The sequence below is a fragment of the Xenia sp. Carnegie-2017 genome, unplaced genomic scaffold, assembly GCF_021976095.1.
Source record: "Xenia sp. Carnegie-2017 unplaced genomic scaffold, XeniaSp_v1 HiC_scaffold_23, whole genome shotgun sequence".
NCBI classification, from domain to species: Eukaryota; Metazoa; Cnidaria; class Anthozoa; order Malacalcyonacea; family Xeniidae; genus Xenia; species Xenia sp. Carnegie-2017.
The window spans coordinates 4,877,543-4,894,865 of record NW_025813486.1 but is presented as its reverse complement, the minus strand read 5'-3'; the positions used below and the strand labels follow the sequence as shown (position 1 = coordinate 4,894,865).

The 17,323-nt window shown below is 35.1% G+C and overlaps 1 protein-coding gene across 7 annotated transcripts in view; it reads left to right on the top strand.

Moving 5' to 3' along the window:
* The window catches only part of LOC124448722 (TNF receptor-associated factor 3-like), a 64,517-nt gene that overhangs the window by 45,985 nt on the left and 1,209 nt on the right, over positions 1 to 17,323 (top strand). The window contains exons 1-7 of one of the 7 annotated variants that reach the window (XM_046999685.1): positions 904 to 1,614; positions 9,872 to 10,047; positions 10,480 to 10,531; positions 10,928 to 11,026; positions 11,095 to 11,259; positions 11,359 to 11,513; positions 12,083 to 12,758. In XM_046999685.1, coding sequence (XP_046855641.1) covers positions 12,113 to 12,758 — 646 coding nt within the window. In that variant the 5' untranslated portion in view covers positions 904 to 1,614; positions 9,872 to 10,047; positions 10,480 to 10,531; ... (2 more) ...; positions 11,359 to 11,513; positions 12,083 to 12,112. Of the gene's footprint in view, positions 1 to 903; positions 1,615 to 9,863; positions 10,048 to 10,479; positions 10,532 to 10,927; positions 11,027 to 11,094; positions 11,260 to 11,358; positions 11,514 to 12,082; positions 12,759 to 17,323 lie in introns of those variants that run through there. The other 6 variants (XM_046999684.1, XM_046999688.1, XM_046999686.1 and 3 more) reach the window with 6 other exon arrangements.

Here is a 17,323-nt window from a genome sequence, read left to right as displayed (position 1 = left end):
TGCTCATTTTCCTTCTAAACGCAGCAAACTTACATTCCACTGTGAGGACTCTGTACGAGGTTATGTTGTAACCAAAATTAATTTTCAAGAACGCGCTCGCTGTTCGTACGATTCGAATTTATATCACATGGTCTCTGTGCAGATATATCACCAAACAAATCTTATCGACAGGCTGCATTGGAAAACAGAAATATTTCAAATATATTTTTTTGCTCCTCCACCGAATTCACCTCCGTATGATTAGATGCTGACACATGATTCAGGCTCTCAATGATTGAGATCATGTTACGAACAAAAACTCCAAGTTAGTCAAATACAAACCTGGTTCTACCCGTCTGCACCTCAAATCTTTCATAATATTTCAAAACTATAGACGTGTATTCAGTAACTTACATACAACAGTGCGTCAATGAAAGGTATATATTCATATATTCACCTCTGCCCTGCTGATTTCTTTTGTTTGCGATGTTAATTTCAAAAGAAGTCAGCAGGGCAGAGCTGAATGTATGAATATTTACCTCCCCCCTTCTCAACTAGTGTTCTAGTTTCTCCCTTGTCTGTAAATAAGTTATACCTGCAAAATTGTGTATTTGCAAAATTTAACTTTTTTGTAAAAAAACAGGCGAAATTAGTTCAAAAACTTTTGCAATTATTTTAACTTTGTAGTTATAACGACAGGTAGAAGTTATCTTCTACTTTATCATACTATATAAAATGAAATTCTTGGACGACTACGCATAGTGTAGTAGGAATATTTGTCTCACTGTAAGGAGTTTCTGACGTTCAGTTAAAGGAATTATAATGGTGTTTTCCGCTGAGGCTCATTAGAGACCTCTTGGGCTCAAACGCGGCACATTTGACAAATATTCTGTTATATTCTCGAGTGTTAAAGGTTTTGAAGTCTGTTTTTAAAAATGGTTGACCCTCACCAAAATATCTATAATCGAGTCTGATGACAAAAAGGCTTGGTTGATGTGCCTGATATGTGCATGATATCTAATACGAAGAATTGGAGATGTTTTCGAACAAAGCTTGTGAAGTCATCGACGGGTTTACGTTTTGAGGCATTTCTCGAGAAGAGATGGATGCTGTCAACACTTCACTGACTTCAGTTAACGTGCTAAGTAGATTATATGAAATTAGTGGCTTCTATGGTCTGCAATAACGAGGAATGGATATATGATATTGTTTATAATAGAACCATGTGTTCAACATTAGAAGTTCTTAATTATTTATTTTTCGGTTTCCAGAGGGGTTTTCCCTATGGTATTTGGGATTCCCCCACCTTCTAACACGGCATGCATGAATGGGTGTTCCTACTCCTGAAGCAAGGTAGCTTGAATCCTCAGTAACATCTGACGAATAATCTCGACTTTAAAATGTTTTCAAGTATGTCGAATCATTTATGAGTTACATGTAAAAAAAAAGTTAGTTGGTTTCGCTGATATGCCCTGTTAATAAATACGGAGATAATTTCAGACAATATTGTCGTTTGTGTTTGGGGCTTCCCCCGAAATCGAACAGGATTCCCCAGTGCATTTCATTTTGCAAAGAAGAAGAACGGCAACTTGATGTTTTGTGCTCCAACAGTTGTTCCAGCTAATAGCAGTCAACGTAAGTGATCAATAGATTTTTAATCATTTTAATTTTAATTTGTTGTGACTTGATGTGAGCGTTATTCGCACAATTCAAATCCTATGTACTCTCGCATCTATAACGTATAAGTTTGATCTCCGGAGAGACATCAAGATTGATTTGGGAGCTTTAGTAAGAGTACGACTACGACAACTAGTACAAAGTTAGACCGTGTGAGGGAATGGCACGAGGAAGTTTGTTGTCGTTGTCGCTTCGTCAAAATTTAGTTGTAGCTATGAACAACAGAACGAGCCTTTTTAGTATGGAAAACACCGACGTTTGCAAAGCAGCTTCTGCTCCATTTGTCGATAACTATTTCAAGTAATCGGTTATACTGATTTTGCGAGAACATAGGACTCTTTAGAGTGAAAAATGTTCACTATTTTAAATTTTATGTACGATATATTTATGCTATTTTATTGTTTGTTTACCGTTCACTTTGCGTACAAAATTTATGAAAGTCTTCAACGTCATATTTTCTTTTTTAATGTACATATGCGCTCAAAAAAGGTTCTAAAGTAAAGCCTGGATGCTCGAAAATAGTACTGTAAAATTATTTCTTACATAATGAAAAAATATACCTACATTCTTGGCTTAAAAAGACATCGTAGTCTCCACGACGAATTTTTAACAAAACATCGTACTCAGATTAATGACGGCTACCATTAAGTTCTATAATAGCTGGAGCGGCTATCTCAAGCGCGGCCTTAGATATCTGATGTCGCCAAAAAAATGGCGGATTTCGTCCTTTGCCGCTGAGATTTACCAAAATTGACTGCTTTTCCAAAAATTTCACAATTTCCCACTCCCTCCCGAGGAAAGAGTGAGGAAAATGTATGTGTGCATTTGGGATTCGGCAAGCAATTTTTTGATGAGAATCAAAGTAAAAACCTTAAATTCATAACAGCGAGTCAACTGTGGTTGTCAGTTATCTGCTCCTACGAGGATGCATTTATAACTATCAACGAAAGAGCTATATGTCGGCTACACATGTATGAATGCAGATGTGCGTCGTTTTCTTACCAGCGTCAAACTTGTTTGATCGATTAAACTCTTTAGTCTACACAAAAAAGTATATCATAGTTCATGTCCACGGTTCACGAGAGGAGAAGTTAGCTTATTTGTTATCATTGCTATTTTGCTACTTTTCATGCAATGGGCAATGGCTTTTTTTCGCCACAATTGTAGGATTTTTACTTGTTTTCTTTAAAAAAGTAAATATTAAATCTCTGGATATTTACGGATTTTCTGTAATTGAGTTTCATATTAAATTTCAAAAAGACTCAAGTCTGCATAGGTTTGGTAAATGAAAACAAACAATATTGTATAGAAATTATTTTAAGTAACCTTTTTGTGATGTTCTGAAGTGCAACTGCATCAAATACTTGTAAAGTTGTAGCACATTTTGATTTTGCTGTATTGATATATGAATTGGGCAAATGAAAATAATCATCAAAACACTTATGCTTCCAATGGTGTTTATAATTCAATTGTAGTTTTAATACTTCTACCCTTCTTTTTCACTTTGTTTTGTTTTTCCTATATTTGCAATATAAGTGCACAATTTGAATGATTAACACAGTTTTCACCTCAATAATAAATTTCATAAGCAGTTGATAGTGCGTTTTGTTCTCTGAGTATCCACATCTGGTGTTTTGTTCATACAAGAATGATGAAGTGCAAGTAGATATGTTATAGCAAGGCAATAAAATCAAATGAATTAAGTACCTTTAGTGTACTTTTATGCTAGAAGCTTAAAACCTTTTTAGAAATTATAAAGTTAGTGAACTATATAACCTCTATATCATCAATCTCATGAAAAGAAATAAGAAGCCAAAAATTTGTAGAGAAGCTTTGAAAAATGAAAAAACATTTCTTTAAAAAAAGCAGTAATGATGCATATGATAAATCTCCATTCTGTACTCTAATAGGTAAATAAGCTCAAACTGTTTCTTAAAACAAAAACTGTAATAATGAAGAAACATACAGTAAAGTAACTTTAAAAGTTTCATCACTGAATCTTGAATGCTTCCGTATAGTGCATTAGATATTAGTAACATTTAAACAACACTCAAATAAAATATTTTGATAAAGATATGACACGATTTAAACATTAAGTTATATAAAACCCAATGTCTTATACAGTTTGAAGCTTCACATCTGCATCGAGTCATCATCAATCTCAATACAAATGTTTACACAAACTTTATAGCCTTCCCATTTTATATGTTTGTGAATTGACATTTCATTAAGCATCAAAACACACACAAACTTCTTGCCATCATTCTTTGGTTCATGAACTTTAACTTCAAAGCATTCAAGGCATCCTTAGTGAATCCATAGTCGCCATCCATTGAATGTGACCATGATCAAATTAAATAACTCTGGATAGGGAAGAGAATAAAGCAATATCATTTCTTTAAGAATCTGCTTGGTCAATAACATCTTCTAGTCATCTTTACTCCTTGATCTTCTCTGCATGTTGTCAGCAAATAGAACATAACAAGCTCTGCTCCAAATCAGGGGTACTGTTGGGGCTTATCATTTCTTTTTGATACTTAATCACAGAGCAAAATGTGCGCAGGAACCTTTTTTGCTTTAAGGAAACTATTTTGCAAATAGATGGGTAAATTTACGATTTCATGCATTAACAAATGACAGAAAAGTAAAACATGAAAACATCAGTATATTTTGCGTTCAAGTCAGTCTTAAAAAATGCGATCTTTATATGTATTTTATGGCTTTTAAAGTGCATGTATAATTCTTTTCCATCGTTGACGGACTTACAAAACAAGCAACTATCTCACCTGTGAGAAGCGATATGTTCCTTTTGTGGAAACTACGACATTCAAAAATTGAATGATTGAAGTGTTAGCATTATAAAAGAAATTCCAAAAAAGATATCGTCACAAAATATGGAACTGACGATATCCATATTCTGTGATTCCGTGTTTGTTTTTGAAATATTCTTTATAATTTACTATAGACACCAGGAGGAGGTCAAGAATATTATTTTTCTGCAAAACGATCATTTCAGCGGGAATACGTCCGTCGGCCGCTATTTTTTTGGCGACCTCGCCCCAGTACAATTAGCTGCTCCAGTTATTTTCGAACTCAATGACGGCTACGTGTTGTTGTTGTCGCAACAATGTTTTCACGCCAAAGTGACGTAGTTCGTACTCGTAATCGTACTCGTAGTCCGTACTCGTAGTCTTTACTAAAGCTCTCTATTAACATATGTCTGTCACAGATTTCAAGTCGGAGTTTTGTGAAATGATATTGGCTGTTTGAAAAAAGATTATTTTCACCATGTTTCGAAATATTATCACCATTTTTGAATTCATGTTTACAGATAGCATTTATCCGACAAATGACCATAGGCGGCCCAATAAATCATTTAGCTACTTAAGTTTATGGAACGTCATAACAGTAAAACTTTTGGAAATAAGAAATATTTTTAGAGTGAGTGTTGTGCTACCTAAAGGCACTTCTGTAATAACTTGTCCACGAAAATGTCGACAGCCGTGTTTGGATCAGGCCATCCAAAGACGAAATATGAAACGTGAAACTTTCGAGCATGTTTGAAAACGATTTCTTCCTAAAAGTAACTTGAAGTGTATTCTTGGAAGAGCATAAATGAGCGTATATCTAGATTTGTGATTTTTCTAAGACTTTAAAATTACTAACCTCTACATTTTATTTTTTTGATTTTATTATTTACTAAAATTGAAGCTTCGTTTCCTCAGGAAAATTTAGCTTTCATATTTCTTCTTACCAAGGACTACCGTCTTGTTTTTATTTTATAAAACAATTACTTAATGTTTTCAAGTGTTTGGACATGGCCTGATCAAAACACTTGGGAATGTTGCTCCAGCTGAAAAAAAGCATCGCTATCGGCTCGTGTTTTGCGCGCATTTCTTAACTCTCGCGTATTTAGATCAAGCCATCTAAACTCGAAAATCATTTGAGTAGCGTTGTACCAAAAAAACTGAACAGTAGGGAAACTGTCACTAAAGACATTTGCGCGCATAATGAGTAAAAGCCTATTGTAGGATAGATAATTTGACTTCCAATGGTTCATGAATAAAATGGTTCATCAATAGCTTGTTCGTAAAAATGACAAAGCCAAAAAGCATTTGAAAGACATTGAGTTAAGATAGGGCGCAAGTTGTTCAAGCTTACAAAATTTCCAGGAAACTTGGCCAAAGCGTACACGAATGCTACAAGTCCAATTTGTGGATTATTTGCCTTTTCCCTCATGCCTTTTTTGTAAAATCCTTCATCAATTTTTCATGTTTGCATTAATTTCACAATTTTAAAAAGTCATCACAATTTTAGCAGGGGCTTTGTCCTTTTACTTGGAGAAGCGGTATGATGAGCATAGGAAGATTAATGATTGGTTGGTTGGAGAGCTCATATTCATATCTTCATGTCACAATCTTTTGAAACACAATGGATTTCAAAATACTTAACTCTGTATATCATGAATATATGAACATAAACTCCCCCCCCCCAATTATTGATCTTCCTCGGGGCCTTTTTTAAGACATTTTCAGGGGTGTGTGTGGGGGTTGACAAAAGGGATTTAGTGTAATACAAGTAATATAAGATGTATAGGAATATTCATACTAAACATATTGAAAATATTAATTAGTCTCATTGTTGTCTTATTCCATATAACACAAACACAACAAACAACATTGACTTAAAAAGCTCTAGAACTAACGAGCTGACAATGTTTTACAATAAAAATTTCATTGTTGTGAGGGTTGCTTAAAAAACTTCTTACTAAAATCCCTTTCCATGTACGAGTGGCAAATTCATTCTTATGTGTTTAGCGAACATTAAATTCTAAACAGCAAGCCGTGGATCGTAATGAGCACTCGGAACACCGTTCCAGTGAATTAATTATCTGTCATCTAATGTCAACTCTGAGGTGGCTGTTCGTAGGTTAGAAAAAAGCATGTTGCATGTTGAGACAGTTCTTTCAATAGTCATGCTGTGAGACGATACAATAAGCTGACAAGAATTCTGTAACTGGTGGCTTGCTAGCCCTGAGCATAGAACTGAACCGGACACCATAATCTTGGCGGGATATTTTATCTGCAGTTTTCATTGAATCAAAATTTTCAAACACTGTATTTAGAAATTTTTCTTTGTCAGTTACATTACATGACGCTAGTAAGCGAAGGCATGCATCAACAAACTCAAGTACACTGTTGGCTGCTGTTATGCTGAAGATGTGTTTCATAACTTCATTTTGCTCATCATTGATTCGAGACTAAAACACAAAAAAAGGGAAAAGTTTATTTATATCCGAATATGTGTCTATCCTCGGAAGATGAAGTTTAATAGTTAGTGCTATTTCCTAATATTCTTCGTTCAATTTTCCAACTTGAACGTTAAATAAATTATTCACATTTAGATAGTTCTCTGAAGATTCTACAATTTCTAGTCTAATTGTTTCTTTTGCTCACCGGAATGTCGCCACCGGCGAATGAGCTGTTTTTCTTTGAGGAAATCCATGACTTTGAACATCTTCTTCATCATCATCTTCATCTGAATGTAGTCTTCCAAGCTTCTCTTCTTGATTGCCTATATAGTTTTCGGTAAACGTTTAAGAATATAGCCATAGATTTACAGTAGTCAAGACAATTTACATATTTCGGCCAAAACGAGTAAGGTTTAGCTTTTAGTAGACTAAATTTCTGCAAAGCCGCATGTTTGTACCTTAAAACGTCGGAAAGGATGATGTGCTAATTCTGACATTCCTTTTTGATATACCAAAAAATGGAGCAGATGTTGATCATCAGAGCTGTAAGCCATGGCTGAAGAGTTGAGGGATGCCATGTCTTGAGAAATCCTTTTGCCTTGTCCTTCTCTTTCTTATCGTAGGCTGCTGCTGGGGAATCAACGATTTTCTTCCAATGTAGACGACAACAATCAAGATTGCTTAGGCCTGCCTCACATTGCTGTATTAAATGTTGCGCGAATCGTACATCGTGGTGTGCAGAAAATGATTTTATGTTTAAAAAAATTGCTTTAAGTTCTTTGGTTCGCTAACCAGACGAACGTTGCTGCATCAACTAATTTGGGTTTCCAAATCATTAACTATGGAGCAGATCCGATCAAGTCTTCCATGGCTTAATCGGATCTGTTGCGCGCACACTAGAAGTTAAATGCTTGATGGCCAACATATACTTCTATTTGAGCCTATAAACCTGATTTTCGACGGTATTTGCGGACTTACCATCTTGAGTTAGACCGGAATGTTCGCCTTAATATTTGTATCATTGAATCCAAGCTATTTTAATGAAGAAACTACAGCATCTAACACACCTTCTGCACCATGTTTCTCGACTTGTTTAACACACACCAAAACGTGTTTGGAGGGAAAAAGGGCTCAGGTAGCATTAAAACAAACGAAGACAAATTTTTCGTCCAGTTGTTTGGCATCAACAGACCCATCGACCCGAATCGCAAAACGACAGCAAGTTAGAAGTTTCCCTTTCAACTTTTCTCGTTCGAGGTCGCCCTCAATATGAAGCATTTCAGAGCAGTGATTAGGATCACGGTAGTGCAAGTGGGTAGCTTGAAGCTGAAAACAAGAAAATCCTATTCCACCTTCGGAAGTATTACTGTATGATCTAAATTTTTGTTCAGCCTGAAAATAGGCTAATGATGATGATGGCAAAGACCAAGCAGTAGGTGTGAGCAGTTGGCTGTCATTATAGACATCAACAGCCATGTGTGTAAGTGTCTGAATGATTATGGAATCATTAATATTCAATGTTCGTAACCAAGGGTGAGATAAATCTTTTTCGGTCCATTAGATTGAAATCATTTTCATCTTTATTGCGGCAGCGTGAAGAGCCCCATACAAATGTTCTACGATATCTTGCAATTTCTTTTGGCCATCATAACGGACGCCATGTGCAAGATACACTTGGCCGTTTGTTGCAAATTATCTCGCCTATTTCTCAAATTCAGCAAAAACAATACATTTCACGAAGGTTTGAGCTCTTTCTTCATTTGCCATTGTCGTTTCTCTTTGTAAAGAGAAAGAACGTTAGGTCCTGCCTTTTTTACGATAGAGCTTACAATAACCGAATATTCACGGTACAGATATACTTGGTCACTATCGGTGCACTCATGGGATGTCTCTAACCTCTCTTTTGTGTATTCTTCAAGATAATGATTTTGATTGTATTCATTCGCTAAATCTAAGTCTATTCCAGTCCTTACCATTGCGGAGGTTTCAACTCTTCTAGTGTGAATTTCAATGTTTATGTTGTTTTCAATGTCCGGATTTAATTCCTCATACCTGTTGTCAGAGACTCTAAAGCTTCTGTCTTTTTCTCGTTGATGTTGATCAAGTGCATGCAGCAACGTTTTTGTCATCTCTGTTGTTTTGGGGGAAAAATAAAGTAATTTTTTGCTTTTACTTGCCTCTTTTTGAAAGCCTTTTTTGTTTTCAGCTCTTCGCTTCGAAGCGTAAGGCATTCTTTTTACTATTCATGTAGGTAGACAACATTTTGCTAGTACATGTTTCTTATAGTTCGCTGCACAATACACAATCACTGGTATATATAAAGACTGGATAACCCAACCAATTCTGAGGCCAAGAAAATTTTGAAGCCAACTTTTGACAGCGGCAGCCATATTGGACTATCCACTTCAAGTATATATTTTATAATGTATTTTTATCGTATCTTAAAACATTTCTATTACAGTCTTGTCATCAGAATAATTCTTTTTTCCAAGAGTAAAACATATGATCCAAAATAAATGCGAGAGTAGCAGTTTGTTGTAGAAAAGGTATATAACGCACTGAAAAAGTGGTACTCCAATATGGCCGCCGCCTGGCTTCAAGTCAAGCACTAAGATTCGTTAGCCAGTCTTTATACAGATCAGTAAGCATTATGCGTGAAAAAAATAGAAACTTAATCCATGTGAGCGATATACTTCCTTTTATACTAATAAAACGGATCGGTGTAGCCGTCGTCTATATTCCCTTTACGCCATATTACATAAAAGTAATTTATTTCACATATTTCTTAACTTTTCATTGTTTTTTAAAGGAAAATGTCTTCTCCCAGCTATACAATTAAAAAAGGCCCTGATCTTCCGAATACAGTTTTATTGATGCTTCGTGCATCTGTTCATTTTTAGATTTTATTGAGAACTCTGAGTGATTTTTAAAATCGAAACTTATCGTCTCTCTTGTATAGAATAGACAGAACTTTTTTCTGCCACATGAGTGAGAATGCCTGGAACCAAGATTCGTGATGAAGATCGTAAAAATATTGATCCAAAGTTTTTCTGCACCTACTGCTATCTCCTCCTCGTCAATCCAATGCAGACAAAATGTGGACATTTGTTTTGTCAATCTTGTATTGATATCATTCTTGGGTATCGTAACTTGAAGTAACTTTTTGTCCAAATCACTAGCAAAAAGGCTGTGAATAGTTAGGAATGATTGCCACGTGTCGTGTATCAGACATTAAAATTAATTTGCCAATTTACGTAATCAAATACAGTAATACTCCAATCTCCTAACTTAAAGTACGGTACTTATCTCCGTGCGGTTCATTCACCCGAGTCGTACCTTGGTCTTCGCGTTAAAATTATTTCATGCAATTAGCAAATAAAACAATGTTAATGAACCATCCTTGTTTCTTTGCATTGAACATTAGAGAGCACTAACAACTACATTGAAATTGTGAATTTAAGTTTCCCCACAAAGGAAGATGTTGGTTCTCTTGATAAAGACATGTTACTGTTGGTGTTGACATATTTGCTAATTAAAGAACTTAGCACAACTTTTTCATGTTTAATCTGTAGAAGTCCTGATTCAAAATGTCCAGAAGACGAAGAAAAATTGAGCAGGAATGAGGTGGGTGAAAATATTTTAGAGTTTTGACAGAAGCTTAAACTATATATAACTGAAGCGCTGTAAATTCTAAATTTATGTGACCCTTTGGTGATAGACAGGAAATCTGCTCGCTAGGTAAACGCCAGTGGTAAATCGATTTCAAAAAAGTAGGCAAGAAGTTTGCTGAGACGACCACGAGCAACCGCTTTTTTCAATGCTTGTAACTTTCAAAAATTGATCTTTTCACAACATCAACGTATAAGGAATACGTCCACACAGTATGGGTTAAATGTTTGGATTCAATGACTACTGTTTCATCTGTTTCTTATACTAATCTGCATACTGAAGTGGAAGTTACCCTTTCCCATTTGCAAATGAATTAGTTACGTCGATCTTAAATTCCGTAAAACTATTTAGGTTTTCCCAGATGCTTTCACAAAGCGTGAGTTAAATAGGATTAAATTACATTGTCCCTCAGAGAAGTGCCAATGGTTTGGCATCTACGAAAAACTGGAAGTGAGTTGGACTGAGAAAATTATTAAGAAAGCGTAGTTTTGTTGCTTACTAAATCTTCTTTTTGTCAGGGTCATTATCAAGTTTGTGAGCATGCACTGATCAACTGTATACATAAACAATGTAACATTCAGTTACCTCGCTCTCTTCTTGGTGAACATTTGCAGAATGATTGTGAATATCGAAACGTGAAATGCGAATATTGTGGTAAAGATGTCCCACATGCTTCACTTAAGGTACACGGAATATGTGTGCTTAGATAATACAACTCTCTAGAAATATGACGAATTTCATTCACTAAATTGTCATTGCTTTGGATTTCTTTTAATGTAAAGGATCACATGAAAAAAGTCTGTGAAAATGCACCAGTAGTTTGTAAATATTGCAAGAAGAAGATACCAAGAAAGATATTGAAAACCATGAAAAAACGACTTGTGATGAAGTGCCAACTGAATGTGAATTTCAAGCTATTGGATGTAACTATGATAAAGTAAGAATATCTAAACTGTTTTTCAAATTAATGTGGCCAAAGATAAAATGCAGCTGAAAAACTCGTCAACTTACAGCGAAACATGTAATGTATAATTTTCATTTGAGCTTTGTTTTTAACAAAAAATTGAGATGCATGATGTTAGTGTACGAAAATTGTGGATCAGAAGTAGAATGTCCCATCATTTCCATCTGGTTTGTATATGAGGTACCCTTTCTCAAGACTTTGAATTGAAATGTAAACATTCGTAGTGGCAAAAACTTTTCTCTTAAAAAAAGTAATTGCATCGCATCAAGCAAACCGAGAATTGGAGTACGAAAATCAAAATGACATCATACCCCTCAAGTTAGTAGCTGTATGACAGATCCATTTGTTGTCTTAATTACACAAGAGTTTGTAATTTGTCTCACAAGTTTGACTTGAGTATGTTCATAAAATGGTACTTAAAGTTTTCATCTTACGTAGAAACTCTGTTACGTACTGTAGTTACTGCATTTAACTTTAAAACTCTTATAAATACTACAAACAACAGTGAATGTGTAGACATTAGTTTTCTCTTTCTTTGGCAGACTTTAAAACGAAAGGAGATCCGACAACATATGAACGACAATGTAATTGATCATGTGAGCCTCTTGTTACGATATGTTATGGCATTTGTTACACAGTTAAGTAACTATGTACCACGTCCAGAGTTTACTACTGCTATTCAAAACATGGCTGACCAAGTTACTGCTGTTCGTGCGAATCTTTCAGAAAAATTTGTGATGTTAGTAGGTAAACTTACAGGTCTTGAAAGGAGGATTGAGAGCATCGAGAGTCGTGGTGGTAACGATAGTAACCCCCAGTTGTCCTCAGATGTTTCCTCTATGCGTGATAGAATCTCGACTCTCGAGCGGCAATTACGAGATAATTCCTCAACTATACTACGATTTCGTGAGCGTTTAGATCAAATTGACGAATCACTCGCGAGAAACACGGTGAAGATTACGGACCTGGAGGCGCAACGTGGCTCCCGTGTAGTGGGGTCAAATCAGGCCATACACAGCTACAATGGTACGTTACTGTGGAAAATAGATAACTTCAATCGAAAGAGACAGGACGCCATTAATGGTATCAAAACAGCCTTGTACAGTCCACCATTCTACAGCTCTCAATATGGTTACAAGATGTGTGCTAAGATCTATATGAATGGTGATGGTTTTGGAAAGGGAACTCATTTATCTTTGTTCTTTGTTGTCATGAAAGGTAAAGAAATCTTCATTTTTTTCTGCCTTAAAATTAGCAGGTCATGGATGTGCTCGAGTTGTATCTAAGGACGTTTGTCTTTTCATACTATTGACTTTCAGGAAACATGTGATCTATGTCACGCATTCAGAGTCTGTGTGTTTCATAGAAATATTAAACATTGATTGCTGATGCATATACATACGTAGTGCATGGTGGGCCATTATGAGTAATTTAACACGGGGAACAGGAGGCACAAGATATATAGATTGTATTACCAAATTGTGTTTTTTGGCAATTCTTAATTGCCAATGTCTTGTTTCGAAAATTAGTCTATTAACATTTATAACAAAGAGAAACAAACTGAGATCATTTTGAGCAAATATCTCAGTAAATTTAATGAAAAATCGTGAAATCATCCACCAATAACAGTTTGTGTAAAATGGTCACTTGGTCAATTTCTGCATTTTATTGCCAAAAATATTGTGCTATGTTAACATCTAGCTCAATGAACTTGAATCATGTTGTTAAAATGGAACACTTTTTACTGGTTGACCTGACTACTTCATTTGAACGTGAACTTTTGATATGCAGAGTTCAATAAAACTCCAATCAATAAAATATGAATATGAGGAAGTTTTTGTTACTTTCAGTTCATTTATGATCTATAATTCAGTGACCTTATTGAATCTCTATTCACAATAATTTACAATTACAGTTTGCTGATTGTTGAGACATATCAGCTCGTACACAAGACACATAATATTTCAATTACCCATTTAACTGAAAGTTCATTTATTTATTTCAAACTAGTCCGAAAAATCTTTACAGTAAACAGATAGAACCAATGCATAGTCCTCATAGAACCAATGCATACTACTCCGTGATTGATCATTCCACAAATATTAAGCGTAATTGCTATGATTTTATTTGCACTGCGAAAGGGTGAGCTTTATACGAGAATTTCAATAAGCTAGTCATTTTTAAATTAAGAAGGAATTTAAACTGTTGCATTCCATTTGTGATCTGGAGTGGAGCGCCCATGACCATGAATCATATTGTCAGTTAGCGTTTTTGGATGTTCTTGTCCATAAACGCAATGGTCAATTCCTTACAAGCATTCATCACAAGGCAACTTTTACGGGTTTGTACACACGCTTTGACTCTTTTTCTTCACACAGAGAAACGATTTCTTTAGTAAAGTGTTTAATAAAGCGAACGCTTAGACTGTCATCAAAGGAGTTTATTGAGGGTGATCTCAACTCATTGAAAAAGATATTTCTCTCAAATTGATATCCGAAAAAAATGCTTGATAAACTTTTCTCATCCACAAAAAATGAGCAGAACGGGCTTTTTGGACCAGACAAGTGCCCTGTGTTTATCAAACTTCTATATATGGGTAAGGCTTCTGATAATATAGAAAGGAAAACTAAAAATATTACAGAGAATTTGTTTATTACGAGCAATGTTATCTTTATATTTTCGAGAAGAACTATTCTACCACCCACCCCAAAAGAATCTCTACCGGCACAACTTTTAAGCAATGTAATTTACGAATGTAATTATGAATGTAATTATGAATGTAATTTTCGCTATGTAGGTAGAACGTCTCTAAGGTTGGGTGATAGGATTAAACAGCACGTAACAACTTCAATCAGAAATGAAACGGTGCACTTAAGACAACAACCAAAACGTGATTGTAACAAAAGTAATTTAGTTTCATGTGACTCCGCGATAGGTAAACATCTCTTGAATAACTCTCATTGTGCTGATTCTTATTCAGACGACAATTTTTGAATCACTAAAAGATGCCGTTCATTCGTTCAGTTACGCGTCATGGAGGCTGTTTTAATTAAGTTAACCAATCCCGTCGTTCTGCCGACAAAGGATTATTTTTTTAATTTATCCCTGTTTTGAGCGTCATCTCCCCTTTTGGAGATGACGTACTCTCTTTCTTGGCATTATAAATATCGGTAGATTGTAAAATTTCATTTAGCAGACGTTGACATCTAGGGAGTGGTATGCCGAAATACATCGTGTCGTTTAATTTAGAACTATTAAATTAGTGCTCATTACTTAAAACAGTTCTATTAAGAACTATCAACTTTATATTACTTTTACCATTCACTATGGTATTTGCTATCTTTAGAACTATTTTCAGATTTGTCACCACGACAAAGTCTCTATTTTATTAGTGTTATTAATCTTTTTATCCATATCAAACGTGTTTTCGTCGTTCATGTTGATGGAACTAAAGGCGATGGCCGTCTATCCATTCTTCAAGGTCTCTTGTAAAACTGTTATATACACAAAAACTATTAAATTTTGCTAGAAGAGATGTTTCAAATCATAATTAGATTTTAACTATGCCATTGGTTGTGAATTTCTAAAGACAAAATTCTTCCCAAAGGATGATCAGCTGTAAATTGTTGTTCTCCATTTAACATTAACAAAGTTCTCTGACAAGACACCTCAGTATAAGATGTGAGAGGGCTTTTTCACCTTTAAAAATAATAAGACAAGGTTTCACGTCATGTTTCCAAAAAATTCTGATATTGCATTTTGCAGTCATTAAAAAAGGCACTTGTGCATGTTTATTCTTAATTCATTGTACACAAACTATACATTTAAATATGCTGATGAAATAAATGATCTCAAATTATAACACTCGGCTGAATTTTTTTTGAAAACGCAAGCAGTACGATTTTATTCATAAAACTCCCATGAGAGTTGAGTTCGCTGAATTTGTTGCTGGGCTATATCGTAATTGCCTATTGATGAGAGAGCTATTTCAGTTGAGTAATTGTTTTTAAGTCCCAAACTGATTTTATCCTAAGTATTAAAGTTCTCTGGCAAGACACCTTAGTATAAGATGTGAGTGGGCTTTTTCTCCTTTAAAAATAACAAGACAAGGTTTGCACGTCATGTTAACAAAAAGTGCTGATATTACATTTTGCAGTCATTAAAAAACTCACTCGTGCATGTTTATTCTTAATTAATTCTACACAAACAAATACTTTTACCTATAAAGTAAACGGTTTGAACCCAGGTGTATCATTACATGTTTGTAGATGTATATCGTCCAGGTTAGTATAGTCCTGAGAAGGACTGTTTTTGTTGTTGTTGACTGACGTTTCAACAACCTTGGCGGTTGTCATCTTCAGAGTCAAATGAGTAGTAAACGTTAGGTTAGCCGTATTTGTTACCTGGCTCCTACGTCATTGTATTGTGTGTACCGGAAATGTGTGGGTATCTTACGACCATAAGACATACGTGTCGCACATAAACCAATCACGTTATGACAAGTACTAACAAACATAAAGGACATAGAACAACCCAACGAACGACAAGGTGCAGTTTACAAAACAAACTGCTTCGACTGCCACGCCTTCTATATCAGGGAAACTTGCAGGAACTTAAACATAAGACTTACTGAAAACAAACAAGCTACAAAGAAACAAGACAAAACTAATCACATTGCCGAACATCACCAAATCACAAAGCACAACATTGACTGGGACTCGGCAAAATGCATTACTTACAGTACTGACTATAGACAACGGCTTACGTTAGAAAGTTGGTATACCAACTTGGAACAAACCCCAATGAACAGATCACAGCAATTACCGGCACCTTACAAACGACGTATTCACAATACAAACAAACGATCAACTAAAAACATTACACTTCACATTAATTCACAATGGCAATACACAATTGACATCCACACATTACAACTAATAACATCACACTTAAATCACACATCACAACTAAGAACATTACACTTCACACTAATTCACAATGACAATACACAATTGACACCCATACATTTCCTGTACACACAATACAATGTTGTAAAAACCAGATAACAAATACGGCTAACCTGACGTTTACTTCTCATTTGACTCTGAAGATGGCTAAGGTTGTAGAAACGTCAGTCAACAACAACAAAAACAGTCCTTCTCAGAACTATACTAACCTGGACGATCTACATCTACAAACATATGACTTTTACCTATGCTAATGAGATAAATGATCTCGAATTGTAACACTCGGCTGAATTTTTTTGCAAACGCCAAACAGTACGATTTTATTCATAAAACTCCCAGGTAACTTGAGTTCATAAAACTCCCAGGTGAATGCAGTTCACACTACATATGCTGCTTGGCTATATCGTAATTACCTATTGATGAGAGAGCTATTTCAGTTGAGTAATTGTTTTCAAATCCCAAACTGATTTTATCCAAAGCAATATTGAGCGATTATATGTTGTCATACATGTGAAGCTTTTAGATTTTTGACAAAATTGTTTGATAAATATGTGAAAGCATGCTGTGACAATGTTTTTTGGACCTCCATTTCAAAGAGAGAATTTTTGTGATCTGCTTAAATTTATTTACTAAATTAAAGAGCATATCAGGATAGCATCTGTTAATGTTACAATCAATCAAATTTCGGTAAGATATGAAAAATAGCCATTCAATTTATCTTCAATTTGCGATGGATCTTGTAAAGGTTTTTTCATTTTCATCAGGGAACGGCACGGCATCAAGGCTTGTATTTTTGAAGATTGTTGGTCGGGAGGA